At 38.9% G+C, this 20,329-nt stretch overlaps 1 protein-coding gene across 1 annotated transcript in view; it reads right to left on the reverse strand.

Moving 5' to 3' along the window:
- Positions 1-2,227: 2,227 nt before the first annotated feature.
- Positions 2,228-20,329, reverse strand: part of ATP2B1 (ATPase plasma membrane Ca2+ transporting 1) — a 67,162-nt gene continuing 49,060 nt past the window's right edge. Inside the window, 8 exon segments of the mRNA XM_020993513.2 lie at positions 2,228-6,641; positions 12,556-12,642; positions 13,001-13,183; positions 14,845-14,952; positions 17,228-17,439; positions 17,709-17,922; positions 18,137-18,328; positions 20,048-20,154. Coding sequence (XP_020849172.1) covers positions 6,330-6,641; positions 12,556-12,642; positions 13,001-13,183; positions 14,845-14,952; positions 17,228-17,439; positions 17,709-17,922; positions 18,137-18,328; positions 20,048-20,154 — 1,415 coding nt within the window. The 3' untranslated portion in view covers positions 2,228-6,329.

Here is a 20,329-nt window from a genome sequence, read left to right on the forward strand (position 1 = left end):
GTCATCAGCTTTTGGAATACTATAACAACAGTCCAACCGAGTGGTAATGGCTAACTGTGGGGGGAGTGGTATGAGAGATATTCTGCAGGTACCATTGACAGAAGTTGGCAACTGATTGGATGCTGGGGAATGGAAGAGGGAGCTTGGTGACTGAACCTGGGAGGAAGTGTTGTGAACAGAAGTAGAGAAGAGAGAAGAAGAGCAAGTTTCGAGTTCAGCTTTCGGCCTGTCATTCCTGATGGTGTTGCATAATTGGAAACACAGAACTTGTGCTTAGGAAAGACCATCTTCAAAGAGGGAGATGGAACAGGGAAGGAGTATGGGAAAGCTAAGAGATGGAAGGAAATGAAATGGAGGGAGGAAATAAGAAGAAAGGAATGGACAACTTTCAAATGATGCAGAAGGGGGCAGCTAGGCACCACAGTGGATAGAGCACTGGCCCTGGACTCAGGAGGACCTGAGTTCAAATCCAGCCTTAGACACTTGACACTTACTAGCTGTGTGACCCTGGGCAAGTCACTTAACCCCAGTGCCTAGCCAAACAAACAAATGATGTAGAAACCTCCAGGATGAAGAAGGCTGGACAATGCCCATTGGACTCATTACCGGTGTCCCAGAAGAGGCCAGTTTTAAGAGCAGTGGAGACTCAATGCAGATTGTAGACATTTGAGGTATTTCCCATCATTGGGAGTCTTCAGGAGGCTGAGATAACCACTGAACAGGGATCAGAGGGTCTTTTTCACCTACTCTATCTTGTACAACAATTATTTGTGTACATCTAATGTGCTAGCTCCTTGAGGGCTATTAACTGACTTACAACAGGTTCTATCCCTGTCAGTCATTTCATACGTAATTACCTCTTCATTTGTCTATAATCCAGAGAAAATGCTTGCTTTTAAATAGTCCTGTAAATAATAATTTAAAAAAAAAGACAACTTCAAAACACTCCTCGTCTTCAACAAAAACGTAGCTTGGAGCTCGGGGAAAACGTTAAGTCTTAAATATCTAATTTCCATATTCTATAACAAACATGATAATTCACAAACTACAAATACTAACATGAACATTGTTTAAACAATAGACCCAAATGATGGCTGTGATTGTGCATTCTCTCAAATGGATAACTTGAAAATTTATGTCCAAGTCAGCCCCTTCGATTAAAATAATTATAAAGCACTCAGAATTTGAATCAAGGGAAACATTACGAAACTGACAGAATGTTCTAAAAACAAAGAACCATTCCATTTCATTAAGTACATATCACTAAATAACTTCAAGGCACTCTCTGAAGAGGGTGATAGCAAATATTCTCCTTCAAAATTTGATAGTAGGCTTGGATCACTAATTTCAAGATTGATGTGCCATCACTTTGTCACGTGGGGCCCTAGACATGCTTGGCTTTACTCTTGTTCTTTTTTTGCTGGCTGTATAACCACTCTCTTTTCTCCAGTTCTGGAGAGAGGACAGAACCTGGACTTGTGAATATATTGGTATATGTTTTTTCCACCATGTCAGGTTGGTTTCTAAGGTAACACAGCCACTCTATGTATCAGAGAGAGGACTAGAACCGAGGTCCTCCTCTGTTTGAGGCTAGCTCCCACTAAGCCATGCTGCCTCTCTGGTTTTGGAACCATACTCACGCTCCTGCAAAGTGTGTATCAGTCTGTTCCCCAAAAAGGCTCCACTCATCATTACTGTGGTTAATATCTAGACCAAAAATGCCATTCTGTCCCTCCATTGCTTCCTTCCCCTGTTAGAATGTAAACTCTTCCCCGTGAAGCCAGACTTCATATGCTTGCCCCTCAGATTTGTGCTAACAGAAAATAAAAGATGCACCAGTGTGTTCAGTGTAACCTTGCAATTAATAAGCAGGTAGTGACTGCTCACCCACCGAATGGGAATGCCATAGTCTTTTACAGAATAGAAGGCTTGGCAGAGGACATGAAAAAGGGAATGAAGTAAGCAACCTTTGGAAAAGAACATTTCTTTTAAAAGTTGAATATATATATATACACACACACACACACACATATATATATATATATATATATATATATATATATATATATATATATATATAAATATAAATATATATATATATATATATATATAAATATATATACATATATAAACACATACACATATATGTATATACACATCTGAAAATCATCTCGCTCATTTCAGAATTTCTCAAAATAAGAGTAAAAATCAAACTAAACTAGTAGGAGACCTTTTGTTTTTAAATTTATTTTTAACCAGGTTCATTCTAATAGCAAGTTGGATACATCCTTGGCAAGATATTTGGAAGTTCAGATTGTGAGATTACTCTTATATATACTTGGTAAATACCTTATTCTGCAATCCACAAATACATACAACACAGCCATCAAAATAGATTGCTCATTCATTGATGCCAAGATGCCACCTGGCCTATAGAGCTTAGGGAGGAGAAACAGAAAGGCTAAAAGGCAGAAGTTTACAATATAATTACAGTTCACAGTATGTAATAAATAAAACACATTGCCATGAGATAACAATCAATGGTTTGTTGTTGTTGTTTTTTAAATCCTAATTTTCTTATTCTGGTAAGCTCTCCAAAGAAATTTCATTTTTAATTCAAAATGAATTATGTGAAATGTACATACAAATCTTAACTGGACAGAACAGAAAAATAATATCTTATTAGGATGATAAGAGCAGCTGGTATTGTTATAATTTTGTGGTTTATAAAGCAGTTTACATAAGTACTCGTTTGAGCCTCACAACAGCCCTGTGAGGTAGGCAGGGCAGATATTATCTCCATTTACAGAAGAGGAAACTGAGGAATAGAGAGCTTGAATGATGTGCCTAGGGTCACAGCAGCACATGCCAGAGGTGGGATTCAGACCCAGGTCTTCTGAATCCAAATCTAGCGCTCTTTCCCTCAGACAACAGGGCAGCCAGAAACTGCTTTATGATCAATGTCTGCTTCTTGCATTAGTCAGAAAAATCCCCAAATTTATGTAACATACTACATAATATGCAATTTGAGCCTGCTTAAGAATTATGAATATAAAAAACACTATTTCCACCAAGCTGCTAGTTAGGTGAATTATGCATATAAACAAAGCTTAAAAGGTAAATTTGTTAAATTTTTACAGAAAGACCGCTAATTACTGTTGATGGATTTTATAACCTATCGGCATTGTTAAATGAGAAAATATATTCTTTCAAGCTTGTAATACTAAACACTAAAACCCAAGTTTTGCAGTGCCAAGGAGAATGGAACTGTGCTACCCAGGAGTGAGGATAGTGTGTGTGCTGGAAGGTATAATACTGTAACCTGGACTTAGTTGACATTGTGGTTTCCCTACAGAGTGAATACATTTCAATGCTATGAACCCATGGATTTTTCATGTGGCTGATTAAAAAAACCTGAAGATTTCAGCAGGAGATTGTTTTGACTTCAAAATTTGATATATAAATTCTAGTATTTAAAAAGGTCAGTCCCCATTCACAAAGATAGCATATTTATGAAATTAAAATGAATCGACAACTTTTACAAAGAGGTAAAAACCGAAAGGCTCAAGTGGCAAAAACAGATGGTAAGCATCATTTAAAAAAAATCTCAACATCATGATATTTCGGTTGGCTTGTACATATCAAAAGAAGCCATGACAGTAATAGAAATAATGCATATCTGCTTAGAAACAACTGCCATTTCATAGTCGAGCAGTAATGTGTTATGAAAATTACCCCATCAGGCATCAGTAAAATGGCGATGACTCATGCTTGACATGCTCCCCCTTTCCCTAGCTTCCACACAAACACTAGGAAATGAATGAGAAAATAAAAAAATACATACGAAGAATCTGAAATCTTCAGCATGCAAAATTAATTATTTGGGGGAGGGCATTAGAGGATGACATAAAACAGCTGAGTTTCAGTTATTGTTTTCAGCTCTCAGCATCACGTCCTTCACTAGCCCACTTGCATTTTTCTAGTTGATATACTGCTCTTGGAAGCTCCAACAGAAAATACAGCGTCAAAGAGAGAAGGACGTATATACCAATAAGAAATGTCTTACTACTGCAACATGGCAGTCAGAAGTCAGGTTACTAGGGAAGGCTACTGCCTCAAATTAAAAAATTTGAATATCTGCGTAAGAGCTGAATACAAATCATCCTCAGATGCAAATGCATCGCTAAGCCTGTGGAACTTCAGCCGTTACCTCCAGCTGATTCAGAATAAAGCAGAACCACCAACCGGTTTTCCCTTTTTGTCTCAGTTCCTAGGCTTGAAGCCTTCAGTAACTAAGTAGAGGGGCCAGAAGGGACTCTGGAGATCATCTAATCCATCACCTCACTTTCCAGATAAGAAAAGAGGAGAGATTAAATGATTGGTCTGTGCAAGGTCAAACAGGAGGTTAGTGGAAGAGGTGGCCAAGAACTCCGCTTTCCCGATGACAAGTCCAGGGCTCTTTCGACCACAGCAGACAGCACCTTTCTGCCTTGTAGCTGTCAGTAAACCTTTCTGAAGGAAGACAGGCTTCTACACGGTGGTAGAGCCAATGGACTTTCAGGATCTGAGAGGATGGTGACCACATAGGTCAGATCAAACACAAATCCTATTCTACAGAGTCCTCCTAACTGCAAGCACCAGGAAGTTAAGCTATTCATCAGCCCCATCAGATGGGGTAATTCTTGTAAACGATGGTAGCTGACAATGCTCTCACGGACACCTCTGCCCCAGCACCAACACTGGTTCACAAATGGTGAAGAGCGAGATGTGGAGGGGTAGGAGGAGGGTGGGGGTGAGTGGGGGCTGAGTAGGGCACAGAAGAGGGGGCCCAGCAGAAAAGACATTCTAGGCAGGCAGAGGAAAGTGGACCTAAGATAATAATGTTCCATTTAATAATCAAATCTGTTCAGTTAGTCTCATTGCTTGTCCACTTAAGAGTGAAAATTAATACAAAGGAAATGTTTTTTCATTACTTAAACAAAAAAAAAACCAAACATGATGAACTCTACACCTTTATTTCCTCAGACTCTCGTATGTGCTTACCACTTAAAAGTACTTCACAGGGCTTGCTGGCTGCTACCATAGTGATATTATGTCAATGAGGTTAATAAATCACACTCTGAAGTACCGACTTTTCAGAACTGTTCCGTAAAAAAGCTGAAAATTCTGTAAAAAAACATAGCTACATATTTATTTAATAAAAGGGCGTGTTTATTTATGTTTACAAACAGGTTTCAAAAACAAAAGGAAAACATGTATGCTACTACTAACCTTTTTTTTTCCCCAAAATGCCAACAGCCCTCATGCCTTATGAAGGTTTCTTAAGATTTATTAGAAAAATCAACACAGTTCACTCACAGTTCACCAAGACATCACTAAACTAACAGGTTTAGACAAAAACAAAAAGGACTAAGGTTTTGTTGTAGTTTGATTTAATTCAATTTGCCTGAAATAACAAAAGCATTTCAAGCAACTTTCATTACGTAATTGATGTCCCGCATTAAACAATCTACTAAATTCTGAACAAAAAGGTATTTAGCAAGTTTTTCAAAATTTTTAAAAATTAAACAGTTGTTTTCAAAACCATTAAGTAGTAAATGTATTTAAGAAACTAATTAGGACAGAGGCCATAACTTCATTAGGACACCGCTGCTCATGTTTTCACAAAGCATTAGTGTTATCTATTTGGCTATCAGTATTAGCAATTTATCTACAATATTTAACAAGGTAAATTGTAGGCAAAAATTTAGTACAGTTTCAATAGAAACACCCTTTTTCCTGAAAATACAGCAGTATTTGAAGGACTAATTTTTCTCTGCATCAGTTATAAGGAAGCTTCCCATCTATGAACAGGAACAATAAAAGTATCTACAAACCTTGTAAACAGATCTGTATCATTTATAAACATAAATAATCCAAATTATTAACAGCCAACAGCAGAAATTAAAGTATCAATCCAATGATCCAGGGCTCCATTGTCTTTCTCAGCCTTCCTCCTCCCTCACCCCCTTCCAGGATCAAGAGAAACTAAAGCTTCGCTAAACACACCATTCAGGACCATTCTGCAGGGGGATCGATGATCCACAGGCCACTGGGGCCGAGTTACTGTTTATCAGTCAGAGTTCATTACTCCCCACCCCCCAAAAAGCACCCTCAAAGTCTGGCGGAAAGCTTTTTTGTTTTAAAAAAATAAATCTACATTCGTACAAGTATATCTTCTGTTGAAGTCCAAGACAAGAATACCATCTTGTCCGTCACAATGTGTGAAAAGACCCAGTTTCAATTGGTTTCTTTACAATGCAGCTAGAGTGTTAACATTCAGCTTACGATCAGAGTGATGTTTCCAAGCTATGTAGTGGGCTTCCTGGGGATGAAGAGGTAGCAGACTTGTTCATTTCTATTATAAGATGAATTCCGCTGTCCACGGCATTATTATTTTTGTTGGGGGAGGGTGGAGGACTCGAGTTACGCTTCGTGGGGGCATCGTCTTCAGCATCAGTGTCATCAATAAGGGGAATGTGAGGCTCAGAGTCCTCTATCCTAAACTCAGGATGCGTCATAAAGTTGTGAATGGAACTTCGTGACTCTGGTTTTTCTAGCCCTTCATATAAAGAACTACGAAATGCATTCACCACTCGAATCTGCAAGGAGAGCAAAGAGAATGGTGTCAGAGGGTTACAGATGGGCCGCCACTGAGAATGGCTCATTTATGAGTCTGAATCCACACACAGCAAGGTATGAGGGAGTCATATGTGCATGTGATGTGCAGTGGGACTTGCAATAACACTGTAAAAAAACCAAACATTTTAGTAAGACACTGCAAGAATGACAGAACTACACACTCCAACAATCAAGAGGTCTCGAGTTTAAAGTTGTGTTAAAATAATCATGTCACTGGCCACTGGCTAAGACTTTAAAAGTCAATGTCCAAGTGAAGCCATTGAAATAAGAGAGGCAAAAAAAAGCACAACAAAAACGTCACCGTACATCAGCTGAGCCCATTTTCATTACAATGTTTATCGGAAACCAATCAGAAAATGCTGAACAAACTCAAGCACAAAGGGTCACTATTTATCATGCTAGGAAGTGGGGGAGCACCAACTATGAAAAAGCCAGGCAAATATAAGCTGAATGCAACAATGAATTGACAACTATTCCTCTATGCCCTTAATTAAAACAAAAAACCAAAAAACACAAAAAAAAAATCCCTTTAAAATATGCAAATTATGCCACATTAACAGTTATAAATATTTGAGTATATGCCCATTTCCCTAATGAGTTTGAATATTCCATTCAAGAAACACATCCTAAACAACAAAGTATACGTACGCCACAGGGGAGAAGAAGATGAACACAGAAGGCGCTGTGCCTTCTCTAGCGCCATCTTCCTATTGAGAGCAATGGGCACGTAAACTTTCCTATTAAGTCTTTCATTGAACCCAAAAGATGTAAGGTCAACGCCCCAAACGAAGCGAAGGCTTTCTGAAAAGATGAACTAAAGCAGGTTTTAACATAGAGAACTCCACATGAAAAGAGTTCAACCATCTTATTGAGCAAGTCTCAGTGTGGCTTCCAATGAAAGAAAACATTTCAAGCACTTTATTTTTCATTATTTTTTAAATAAAAGCAACCTAGTTTAAAAGATACATACATGCCCTTTCTATGGCTCAGACTTCTCCTTTTTCCAATGAATCCCAAATCAGGTACAATTCTGTTAATTGTGAGTAGGTACAATACTCCATGTAGTCTCAACAATTAAGTATACAGCACTGCATCTGTTCACATTTGTGTTCACGGCTTTGTAAATTATTCTCTAGCTGATAAGTGTGTATATTTTGTTTCTTCTAAGATGAGGCACCATACACTCTTAAGCATGCACAGGTATACAATAATTTGTTTCCAAAGTGAATAAGGATAATAATTACAAACACACATATATTTCAGGTGCCTAACATTACAATAACCTTCAGAGAGAGAGAGAGAGAGAGAGAGTGAGTGTGTGTGTGTATTTTAAGGCAATTGGGGTTAAGTGACTTGCCCAGGGTCACACAACTAGTAAGTGTCATGTGTCTGGTCTGAGGTTGGATTTGAACTCAAGTCCTCCCGACTTCAGGGCCAGTGCTCTATCCACTGCGCCACCTAGCTGCCCCAAAATCTCAGGCTTAATCTGCAGTATATTTTTATTTAGTAAAACTGTGTACCACTTCGAGTGAAAGATAGCACAGTACCTACTGAGCTTAAGTTTCTAGTCTAGGGTAAGACTAATGGAAGTTCTGAGCCTACAGCCTCTGAAGTACCAGTAAGAACTCAAGACTTGGACCTTTCTTCCAACTCCAAATCCTAGTGGTTTGTGCATTATACTCTTTGGTAAAGCTAAATGAGACTAATAATTATAAAGTGCTTAACTCACTGCCTGGCACAAAGTAGGTGCTATAGAAATGTTAGCTATTCTTCTTATTATTAACATTTACATAAAGACGAGAAAATGGGGAAAGAACCCTAAAATCTTATATATATAGCATAAAAATAAGGCAAAAGGTAGATTTACAAATTAAAAGTTAATTATAAATAAAACTTTATGCTCAGTTCATTAAAAAAATCTTGATCACTGAAACAAGTTTATAATCTGAAATCTAATATTTCCTTCAAGATAGACTCAATGCATTTTTCCTTGGCTATAATCAAAGTACTTCCAAGGATTAGCAAAGAAGACCCTAGAATTTAAGTTTCCACTTTAAAAGCAGACTTATTTTACATACTGCTGCATTTCAAACATCAATCAGGGCACTTCTTTTATAGAGCCTTGATGATGTCTTGTAGGCAAGGAGTTTTTTGAGTGGAGTCTATTGTGTAACTTAAAAGTATGACAGTATGGCCAAGTGTGGTGTCTGAACCCAATTTATCAGTAAGAATGAATGACAGAGACGAGGATGAGAACTCCCAGGAAAATGCCTATGGACTTTGAAGTCTCTAACAAGTCTGTAGGGAAAATTCTTATGTTGAAATAAAGCAATTTAAAGACCATGCCACCTAACACAGGCCAGGTCATTTACCTAGCCACCACGTCATCAAAAGTTATTTCATGATCAAAGTCAATGGAAAACACTGAGTATATATTCACTTCGTAGTTGCGCTTATCAGAACAGAAGTCTATCCTCCAAAGGTCACAGAGAACAATCAAATATAGCCCAATCATTAGTGCTTGTCATCTGGTCACCACTTTTTACTTTAATATTCTAAGATGTTCATGACTTCATTCATGTGTAATGCCTCCATTAATAAGCAGGTTGCCACTACTTCAACCCTTCTAAGCAGCCTTCACCAGATGCTCCTGCTCCCCCAATCATCTGACAATCAGAATGTTTGGAGACATCTCCACTCTGCCTCACTCTGGCCTTGCCAGCCAGTGAGGCCCAGCCCTTGACAGCCCAGGCCCACTGGCACAAAGACAGAGGAGAGGGCTCTTGAATAGGAGTTCACATGAAGGCTGTGCTCCCCAAGGTATTGTAGGAGTTATGCCACAGCCAACATGTCATGCTGAGCTCAGAGACAACAAAAACTCTCAACTTCTCGCCAACGCTGGGGCCATTTACACCAGGCCTCCCGCATGCTCTACAGTGCAGTGCTTTTATCTCTATTCGGCTTCTTGTTGGTCTGGGTCTATTTTCCCAACCTGCCAAGATCATCTTGGATCCTAATTTTGTCACCAGTACATCTCTGTTTCATCAGCAAAGCATATCTCTTTGAGTCTAAGTCACAAGTAAAACTGTTAAACAAAACAGGGCCCTGTGGCAAGTTACTAATGGACTCCTTACTGATTAACACTGATCTATAATTTATGAAGAAAGTCATTCAATCAGGTATGAATCCAATTAGTTACCCAGTCCCTATTTAATCGTAAAAGAATATCATAAAAGACAAATACGATGCTAAAAATCTAGAGGTGTTTAGAGCATTGTCTTGGTCTCCCCTATTCAAAAAAGCAAACAAGGTTAGTTTGAATCTGTGGTAAACCTGTGCAAACTCCCACTGGTCACTGTTTCACTAAGTGCTGAGAAATCACTCTTTGGAATTTTAACTATTGTCAAAGGCCATTCAGTGGTCCACAGTTTTTGTAATCTCCCTTCTTCTTTGTCCACCCCTTGCAAAGGTAGCATTTGCCCATGTCTAGCCTCTTGGAAGCTTTTGGTTTTCACAGTTTTCCTCAGGATTACTCACACACAGGTGAGCGATCAGAGCAAAACCTTTTCTAGTCCACTGAACATAATGCCCTGGACTATGGTGCTGGATTCATTTGGAGCAACGTTCTTGCTACTTCCTCATCTACTGTGGGCTTCCATTCTCTCTTCACCATTTATGCTTGGCTCTTTTTAGTCTGAAGATCATTCTTCTTAACAGAAAGGATAGAAACCAAGCAGAAGTTCTGAGGTGGAAACTGAAAAAGCACCCAAGACTTGGCTTACTGGCTACCCAGAGAAATTTCTGAACTGTTAAAGGTATAAAATACCTTGCAAACATTTAGCTGCTAAAGAAATGTCAAATATCAGTCTTAGTCTGAACCTAAGTGAATGGGATCTAGATTTCTTACAATGAAACACCCCAGAGGCAGCACTCTAGGAAAGCTTTATTTTACTTCACTGGATGAAAGTCCTATAATCCTCAAGCCTGTTTATATATAATATATGAATATAAATAAATATGAACATAAAAAGTAAACTTTGAGTAAGATCACTTAGTGATAAGGCACTGCTGGAGAAAGCAGGAGGGAGCCCATACTGGGAAACAGTTGCGCTGAACTTGTAGCTGAAGGTGCTGCTGAGGACATCTAGAGCCCTTGGACTAAGTTGGCCTATTAAGACCTATTAAAGTCATAATGCTTCTAAGACTTTATTTATAAGAATGGGATGAATTTCAAAGAAAACAATGTAGAAAAGCTGCGTCACTTTAAATTACACTAGCTGTTAAAATGGTGAGTGTATTCAGTCTCAGAAAAATTACATACGGTTATTGCTAAATTCTTTTTGAGAAGGCCAAACTTTACAACACTCCCAAATAAAAGTGGTAAAAATGGTGTTCTTATCACAGGAGAGAGTTCTTTGCACATGTCTCCTCCCCTGGGGTGGCAGTCTGATGTGGGTTTAGGGGCCTACGTTGGGATCCCTGCTCTTATTAACTATGTGACTAGGTAGCCATTGAATCTCACTTTGCTTCAGTTTCCTCACCATAGTAAATGGGGGAATAACAGTATTATCTTGCAATGAGATAATATATATATATGAAGCATTGAGTAAGTATCAAGTGCCAAACAAAGGACTACTATGCCCCTCCTCCCACTGACTTCCAGAAGTACTTCTGAGCTCTGCTAATAGAAAGAGAGAGAAAACTGAAAAGTAAAGTGCTCAAACAGAAAAATCTCCTCTCCTTTGACTTGTCATCAGTGTTCACCTCCCTGCCCTTTGGTAAGCAGTAAACAGATCTTAGCCCCAGATTGAGTTGGGCCCCTTAGAGGTCAACAACTTTCTTGGGGTGAGTGTGAGTAAGGCAGGTGCTACATATTTGTTAAATACCCTTAGTTTCCCATTATCTTGAGGATGATCCACCATGATAATCTGCATACCAGGAATTCACTGTAAAGGTGAAATAATTAAATCACAAGACTTTTAAGACTTTGATACTTTCTGAAACCCTGGAGGGGGGAAAATCTGTTAATACATCTCAATAAATGGAAAATCACAGAAATGTAATTGTCAATGAATAGTTCATAACATTTCCCCACATTTTAACGTTGCTGAATTAGATGAACACAACTAGTCTAATGAATCATTTGAAATGACTTTAAATGGGACCTTTCAAAGGAACTAAACATATCAATACCACAGAACCCTGAAGTTTAGGGACACATAAAAATACCTCTCACAGACCCAACAAGATTACTTTCAGAAGCCACTCATATTCAAGGGCTCTCTTTTATTCCAGCTAGCTCAGGGCTGTAATCTCCAAACTGAGCAACTTAAAAATGAAAAAAAAAAGATCCCATTCATTTTCAGCTTTTAAAATGCCCTTTCTTGGAACAGTGGGATCAGTTTCAGATTGTACGCTTCCGGGGACAGTGCAGTATAAACATGTTTAAAGGCATATACTCAAACACTTATAGCAGTTTCACTAACTTTATACCCCCAAATCATTCCCTATGTGAATAAAGGAAAGTTCAGCACATAGGGAAATTCGTAAGTTTCATACTCAGGCTTACATTTGGTTTTGTTTTATCTTTTATCTAAGTCGCCAAAAAAAAAGGAAAAATTGCCACCCCCTCCAAAAACAAACAAAACAAAACAAAAGCCTTGAGGTCTCAAACCACTTTATGAAAGAAAAAAAAAAGCTTTATGAAAGGCCTGAACAATGAGTTTAAACATTAAGGAGAAAATGAGAAACGTCAGGTGTGTGAAGGAGGAAATGTTAATTTCATGCACTTAGGAACACACACTCACACCCCACAGTAGTAGAAGCGGTAGTAGAGGAAAACACTACATGTGTAGGGGTAGAAATATTTGTTACATCATGGTGCTGGCTGGCGATGGAGGGTTGCCGCCTTAGAGCCCCCTGAATGGTACTTCCACTCTGGAAAGCATTCACTACATCCATCTGCAAGGAATCAGAGATTGTGACAGCTTGCTCAGCAAGAGAGAGAGAGAACAAGAGAAAGGACCATCCCATCTATAAACACACAAAAAGTAAAGAAAAAGGCACTTTTTATAGAGCAAATAGGCAAGAGTAGCATTTAGAGAAGAAGAAAATGGGGAAAAAAAAAAGGAGCGTGAGGGATAGACACAACTGCACACCAGCAAGTACATCTCGGTCATCTTAGACTACTCTTCAAAGGCCTAAGGTACCATGGCTTGGGAAGGTCAGAATGAGTGAAGGGCACATTCTAATTCCCTCCCCCAAGTACAACAGCCCATAGCTGCCCCGAGCATCCCCCAGCTCCCCTCCCCACCCATACCTGAGTTTGTATTCGGTTCAGACCCCTAAACCACAAGATCTGTCCCCGTCGCAATTCTCGCTCAGCGTGATCAATTTCTTCAACATCTTCGGCTAGTTCTTCCTCAGGTATTTCTTCTTTCTGTGTCCCATGACCAGCTTCTTTAAGGAATTTTAAACGGCTAGTTGGAATTGTTGAAATGAGCTATGAAGTAGGGGGAAGATCTCTAAGAATAATTCAAGTATATAATTAAACTGGTCAATTTTACACAGGAGATGCAATGACAAATGTCTTACTCCTCTTATTAGGATCCTACCAATCAAGTTATAAGTTAACCATTAATTAGAAATACTGTTATCTTTTCTTACATGGATAGAAATGTAGTTTACACGTTTAATATTTTATACTTAATTGAGCATTTAATTTTGGCCCCAAACTTTACAAATATACTATGACATCATATTTTGTTTCAAATAAAATGCAAATTCAGTGGTAGTTCTCTTTGCCGTAGGTGAAAACAAATTTATACACATAAACTCTTTCAACAGTAGAGAAAAATTATATCACTAGAAAATAATGCAACTAAAAGCTCTCAACTGACTTGGCAAACACTGGAATAGATGATAAAAACTAAGACTGGCAAAAGCATTGTATATAACACAGATTCATGCCCCTCCACTCCTCAAAGCAGCAAGAACAATAAATGTATGTGGGATTCCTGATACAGGAAGGTCACTGGGAAGGTCAGAAGAAGGCTTTTCTTTGTAAGATGACTGTTGCTTGGCTTGGGGAGAACCACCAGGACGGTGACCCAAAGCAAAAAGGAAAACTAAAGGAAACTGAGTTCCAACTTAAGAGTAGATTATCTGAAAGATGATTTTGAAATTACTTAAAAAGGGTAAACCATGATAGAGATTATTTCACACACACACACACACACGTATCTACATGCGTATGTATGCATGCGTGTGTATGTATGTGTGTGTGCGCGTGTATGCATGTATATATTGTGCATGCTTATGTTAAAAGCCTCTAAAGAAAAGTGAGCTAAAACCATAAATGCTGGTGGAGGGCAGCTAAGTAGTTCAAGAATGCTACTCATGCTACTTATAACTTGTATGCATTAACACAATCCTTACATATGTTTATGTTGAAAAGTAGGACACTGATTGCACATTCAGAATAAATAACTATAAATAACATTTTCATCTATGCCTTTGGGGGGAAAAATGACAAGCAATGACATAACAGAAACACATTAAAAACTTTAGCATAGCCTGGCATTTCTTTTTAGTTTCCTCAGACTAGACAGGACCTAAACATTAATTCAGTATTCATTACTACTTCTGTAAATGAATAGGAAAAAAAAAGTCACTAAAACAAAATGATTTAACAATTTGAGTGTCATAGGTACTCAGAAGCTCATTTTCAGTGATTTTCAGTAAGGTTCGTTCCATAAACTGCTTTTATATTCTCAGTAGAGAAGCCTAGAAAGTTTTAAAAATATAGATAAATTCATGCAGCAGTGTGGTCTAATGCCTTGGACACAAGCTGGCCCTCGGCAAATCATAACCTCTTTCTCTCCTCTAGAAGTGGCAGAGAATGGGCTGACCTGCACTGGTAGAAGGGATTTTGTTATCTGCAGCGTTCCCTACACCAATGAAATCAGGTTCAGTCCATACATAGGCATATTCACTGTGAAGACAAAGTGAGAAACTGAAACAGACCTTAAATCTTTGTGAAACAGATTCCCAGAATGACACCTACCTGGAATCAAGTAGTAGACACAGTTAATAAAAAAAAAAACCTAGCAAAAAAATCTAAAGTGATTTAAAGCCTTACACAAATAAAAGTGAGATTTTTACCTGGCCCCAGAGCAATGTTCCCATTCCTAGGAATACTGACCACAGCCACTGTTCTATTGAAAGCTCTGCACAACTGAAAGGTTTTCCACCAAACTGCACAATTATTATCTGGGGGAGCAATCAGACAGATTTATTTAATAAACAATTCTCTTCTTAACGGAATATTCAGCTCTTTTAAATAAATAACTGCTTTTCTTCTAAACTGAAAAAAAAACCCCCAACTCTTTTCGCAAAATCTTTCTAAAAAGAAGATGCTAATTACAATAAAGTAGTCTATATTTTGCTGTAGGTGGTTACTGATGTAGTTTAAAAAGCATTTGGGAAAACCATAATATTTGTACTGAATAATGATCTGTGATAATGCTCTCTCACCAAGTTGAGTTACATGCCTATTTTAAAAACGGGAATGTAAATGAAGAAACGAAAACCTAATTCTTAGTAATTAAATCAAGACTGGATTGATGTATACAACCCAAATGAAATCCTATACAACAACACTTTCCTACATTTGTGGTACTCCAACTTAACACTATGTTTTTTCTTCTGAAGCTTTTTTTCTTAAATTAACAAAGCATACAAAGAAATAGCTATATTTATAGATTAAACCTATTAAAGTATGTAAGGAAAAAAGATGTATAGTTGTTCATTCAAAAATAGCTCTTATTTTAGTGTTGGAATATGTCAAAAGGGCATATGATTTTAATGGTACAGAAACTCCCAATATGGAAACTCTATGTCCTGGTACAGACTTCACCCCATGCATTGTTTAGGAGAGGTGACAGGCTCCCAGAGGTTGCCTGATTTATGGGTATTTGTATAGCCCTTTTACGGTTCCCAACAACCAACACCATCTCATGTGATCCTCCTAGTGCCCCCTGGGAAGGCAGGGAGCATCATCAGATTTACAAAGAGCTTACCCAAAACCAAGAGAGGTAAGCAGTGCTAGTGTTCTCATCCTCACTTTACAGCCGAGGAAACTGAGGCTCAGAGGGGCTAAGTGTTTTGCCAAAGGTCACATGGCTCCTAGGTAGCTAGGGGAGAATCTGAACCCAGGTTCCAGGCCCAGTGCTATACCGACTGAACCATAAATGCCACGGCATCCTGCTTTTTTTTTTTTTAAACCGCATAGCTGATGAACGGCAGAAGAGATGAACCTCATTTTTAAAAGTGACTTCATAAGTGTATTTGGGGCATGTTTTAGATTTCAGTATCTTTTTGCACAATACATACTGACCACAGCTGGAAAGTAAGATACCAAGTCTCCTCAATGGCATACATACACATTTGAATCTCATAGTTCTTATGACAAAAAATAAATTAAAAAAAAAGTATAGCAAATTTAAATACAAATTTTTTGTTATGCCAAGAAACTTAAGTTCAATTTTATGATTATGTGGACACAATTTTTCTAAACTTATAGGAAATATTTTCATGGAAATGTTTTTGCAAAGAAGGGGCATCTCCTCCATGCTGATTGATACAAGCCCAAATTAATATTAAATAAAGTTGTATAAAGTTATTTTCCAGTGCCCAAAGTACAATAGTAAATGGTACATAAACAGTAAAAAATTTTAAATCTTTATTTTTAATTACTTAGTATTACTGGTAATTACTGAGAACACTTAAGAAGGCTGGTTCTATTGCTGAAAAGGCTCACTTTTTAATTCTAAATCGTACTGTGTTCACTGACTTCCTGTGTGATCATGCACAATTCACTTAATATCTGTCTTGGGCCCAGACTCTGTCATCTATAAAACAGAACAGCACTACTAACAATCATTTGCAAAAAATGTCACAGGGCTAAATGCTACATAAAGACATACATAATCTAGATCGGTAAATGATGTCTCTTACATACAAAGTCATGACATTTTGCTTATTTCAGGATTTCTTCTGAAAAGTGGGGAAAGTTTCTATTTTTCCTATTTATACAACATTTATTTCCCCCATCTTAAAAAGGCTTATTTTTTTGATAATAGCATTTCAAAATGTAAAATGCACTGGCAACTTTAAAAATGACCTCAAAGGTGTGGAAAACAGCAAAAATGCAAAACCGTGACAGTAAAAAATACTGATGATGCAGAACATATGATCAGGCTAGGCTTCATATGAGATCATCAAGTATCTCTACAGGGTCAGTACTGGAATGAAGACACACTTCGCACTTGTAATACCCAAACAAATTCGACTCAACTTTCAAAAATGCGGAATTTCAGAGTAGGTCAGATTTCTACAATGGCTAACCTAAACTAGTTTTTCAGTACAATGAAGATTTGCTAAGAGGGGCATGGCTGTCATCTGGAGGTCACTTTTATGACAAGCCTACCAATCAGCTATCACTGATACAATAATCCGATTGGGAAATGCCTTCCCAGCCACCTACCTGTACCACAAAAGTGCCCAGAACAATTGTACAGAAGATGACATTATTGAAGATTCCTTCAAACACATTTCTTTCGCCATGAATTTTTCGGGCATTTATCTCATTGAAAAGTTGCATGAGCACGAAGGTATTAAACACAATAGTATAATGTTCTGAAGGTGGAGCATGCAAAGGGGCATTTCTTCCACTGTCAATATCGAAAAACTTTTCCCCTGAAATAATAAAAAAAATGCCATTTTGCAATCGCACATAAAACACACTGAATGCATTTAAGTTAGGTGTGGAAGTTATTTTGATAAATAATCCTTTGCTTGGTCTCAAGGGAGATGGTGATAAGTTAACATTTCAAAAGTGCCTGCTTTCTAAAAGCAGGAATTTTAAGGCTCAATGCCTTAGAAAGTTTATTCTACCCATCAGGGATGGCTATTCAGTTAGAATAGGAATACATTAACTGAAGCTTTGCTACAGCTGAACATCTTACCAGCAAACAAGAGGGTAAAGACTACCACAAGTTGATAGAATGCGTGACCCAAGATATTCTTCATCATTGTGCGAGAGATGAGAGGCTTATTTCTACCATAAGGTTTCCGGAGCAGGAGAGATTCAGTAGGTGGTTCAGTTGCCAGAGCGAGGGATGCCAGCGTGTCCATGATGAGATTTACCCACAGCATCTGCACGGCCTTAAGTGGAGAGTCCTATAAAAAGACAGGTTTCCTCAGAAAGATTCAGAAATATCCTGGAACTCAGAAATGTGTGTTGACATTTTTCAGTATTTACAATGTAAGAAGCAACACGGCATCAAAACTTGTTACTGTGGTTATTGTACTTTTCTTTAAAAAAAAAAAAAGAAAGAAAGAAAGAAGCCCCATAAAACCAAACCAAACAAAACCCCAAGCTGTGCACACCAACCTGAGTGATACAGGCTCCCGTGAAGGCAACAATCACCGCCACAACATTGACCGTGAGCTGGAACTGAAGGAACTTGGAGATGCTGTCATAAACGTTTCGTCCCCACATGACCGCTTTGACGATGCTCGTGAAGTTGTCATCCGTAAGAATGATGTCAGATGCTTCCTTCGCTACATCAGTTCCGGCAATTCCCTAATAGGGAAATCAGCACAGCACACAAGTGTTTCGTGAATCGGGCACACCAGTTCAATGGCAAAAACCCAACAAAGACATTATTACAGGTGTACAGTGAGGCAAACCTAGGACTAGAGAGCCCCTACGGAATGACCATGTCAACTGCTGCAGGAGATCCCTCTTCGGAGATGGTCCAGACCGAGGAACACAGAGGCCCCCTCCATTTTGGAACATTCTGCGACCGTAGCAAACCCCTGCTCTGCTCTGTCGCAGTGTTTAGATGGTCCTGTCTCCCTCCTCTCACATTCATACACACAATACAAAAGCAAGGTGTGCTGCATTTGGAGATGATCATGATCGGATTCCAGATTCTGCCAGTTAACGCCTGGGTGACCGCTGTCAAGTCCCCTCCCCAGGACCTCCGCTCTATGATCCTGTGAATTTAACTTTTACATCTCACAGATCCAACCCCACCCCCCCTTCTGTTCTTGTAACAACTTGTAAGTTTTAAAATGCTAAAGGGGCTATGGGAAAACAGGCCCATTTGATGCTGTTTGTGGAGCTGTTAATAGGAAGTGTTTGTAGAAGACAACTATGCTCCCCAAGTTACCAAACTGTGCATAACCTTTGGATGCCTTGCAGTCTGGGCCTATACCCCGAGGGGATTAACAAAAGAGGACAAACATATTTATGAGAAGCTTTTTTGTGTGGTGGCAAAGAAAAAGAAGCTCAGGGAGTGTCCATCAATTGGGGAGGTACTGACCAAATTATGGTATAAAAGTAAAATGGAATACTAATAGGATGTGAAAAAGAAGAGACAGTTCAACCCTGTAACAATAAAGTTTTGGAAGACTTAAGAATTCTGATCAACAGTACCATGATTAGGCATGATTACAGAAGACCAAGGATGAAGAGCGTTATCCCCTCCAGAAGTGATGCAACAGCTGCTGGTGGGTCCCTTTCCCCACTCCACTGCACCCTCCACTCAGCTGCCAAACTCCTCTTTCTCACCTCATCGTCTCCCTCTTCAATAGCTCCAGTGGTTTCCTACCACCTTCAGGGTCAAATATCATCCTATTTGGCTTTCAAAGCCCTTCATCACCTGGCCCCTTCCTACCTTTCCAGTCTCCCTCCACCTACACTGGGATCCAGAAACACTGGTTCCTTGCACAGGACACTCCCTCTCCCACCTGCAGGTATCTGCACTGGCTGTCCCCCATGCCTGGACTTCTCTCCCTCATCTCTGCCTCCTGCTGACATCCCACCACCTGGAAGAAACCTTCTCCAGTGCTCCTTAATCTGCGCGCCTTCCCTCTGACATCGGCCCCAGTCCATCCTGCTCATATCACGTTTGTGCACAGTTGTTTGCACGGCCTCTCTCTCATTAGACTGTGAGCTGCTTCAGAGCAGGGACCTTTTCAAGCCTTTGTTTGTACCCCAAGTGCTCAGCACAGTGCCTGGCATATAGCAGATGCCTGACATACGTTAAATGACTAATATGCAGAATGAGACACATTTTTGGACATGGCCAATAGGAAGACCTGTTTTGCTGACCATGCTTATTTGTTACCAGGATTTCGTTTTTAATTTTTCAGATGGGGAGTGCATGGGAAAAAAAGAAATAATAAATAATTTTAAAAAATGGAAATAACTGGGTTAATAGCAATAAAAATAACTGGCACCCAGCATGCCAACCAATATGTTACATTTCAACATCAACACCCTTTAAATTCCTACCATCGCAAATCCAACATCTGCTTTCTTTAGTGCAGGGCCATCATTAGTACCATCACCAGTCACAGCTACAACTTGTCGCTGTTCTGAGACAGTGCTATCAATTATACCTAAAACGAAGCAAAAATTAGTACTTTTAAAAAGGTTTTCTTTCCTTCACAAGGTAACTGTCTTCCAGCCTATAATGCAAATGTTTTATGCTGTCAGAGGAACAGTCACCCAAAATGCCAAACAAATTCCAAACAAACTAACGTTGAGAAGGACAACATTTTAAGAGCACGCTGC

This window comes from Phascolarctos cinereus, unplaced genomic scaffold (genome assembly GCF_003287225.1).
Source record: "Phascolarctos cinereus isolate Bilbo 61053 unplaced genomic scaffold, phaCin_HiC Scaffold_1;HRSCAF=81, whole genome shotgun sequence".
Classification (NCBI taxonomy): Eukaryota; Metazoa; Chordata; class Mammalia; order Diprotodontia; family Phascolarctidae; genus Phascolarctos; species Phascolarctos cinereus.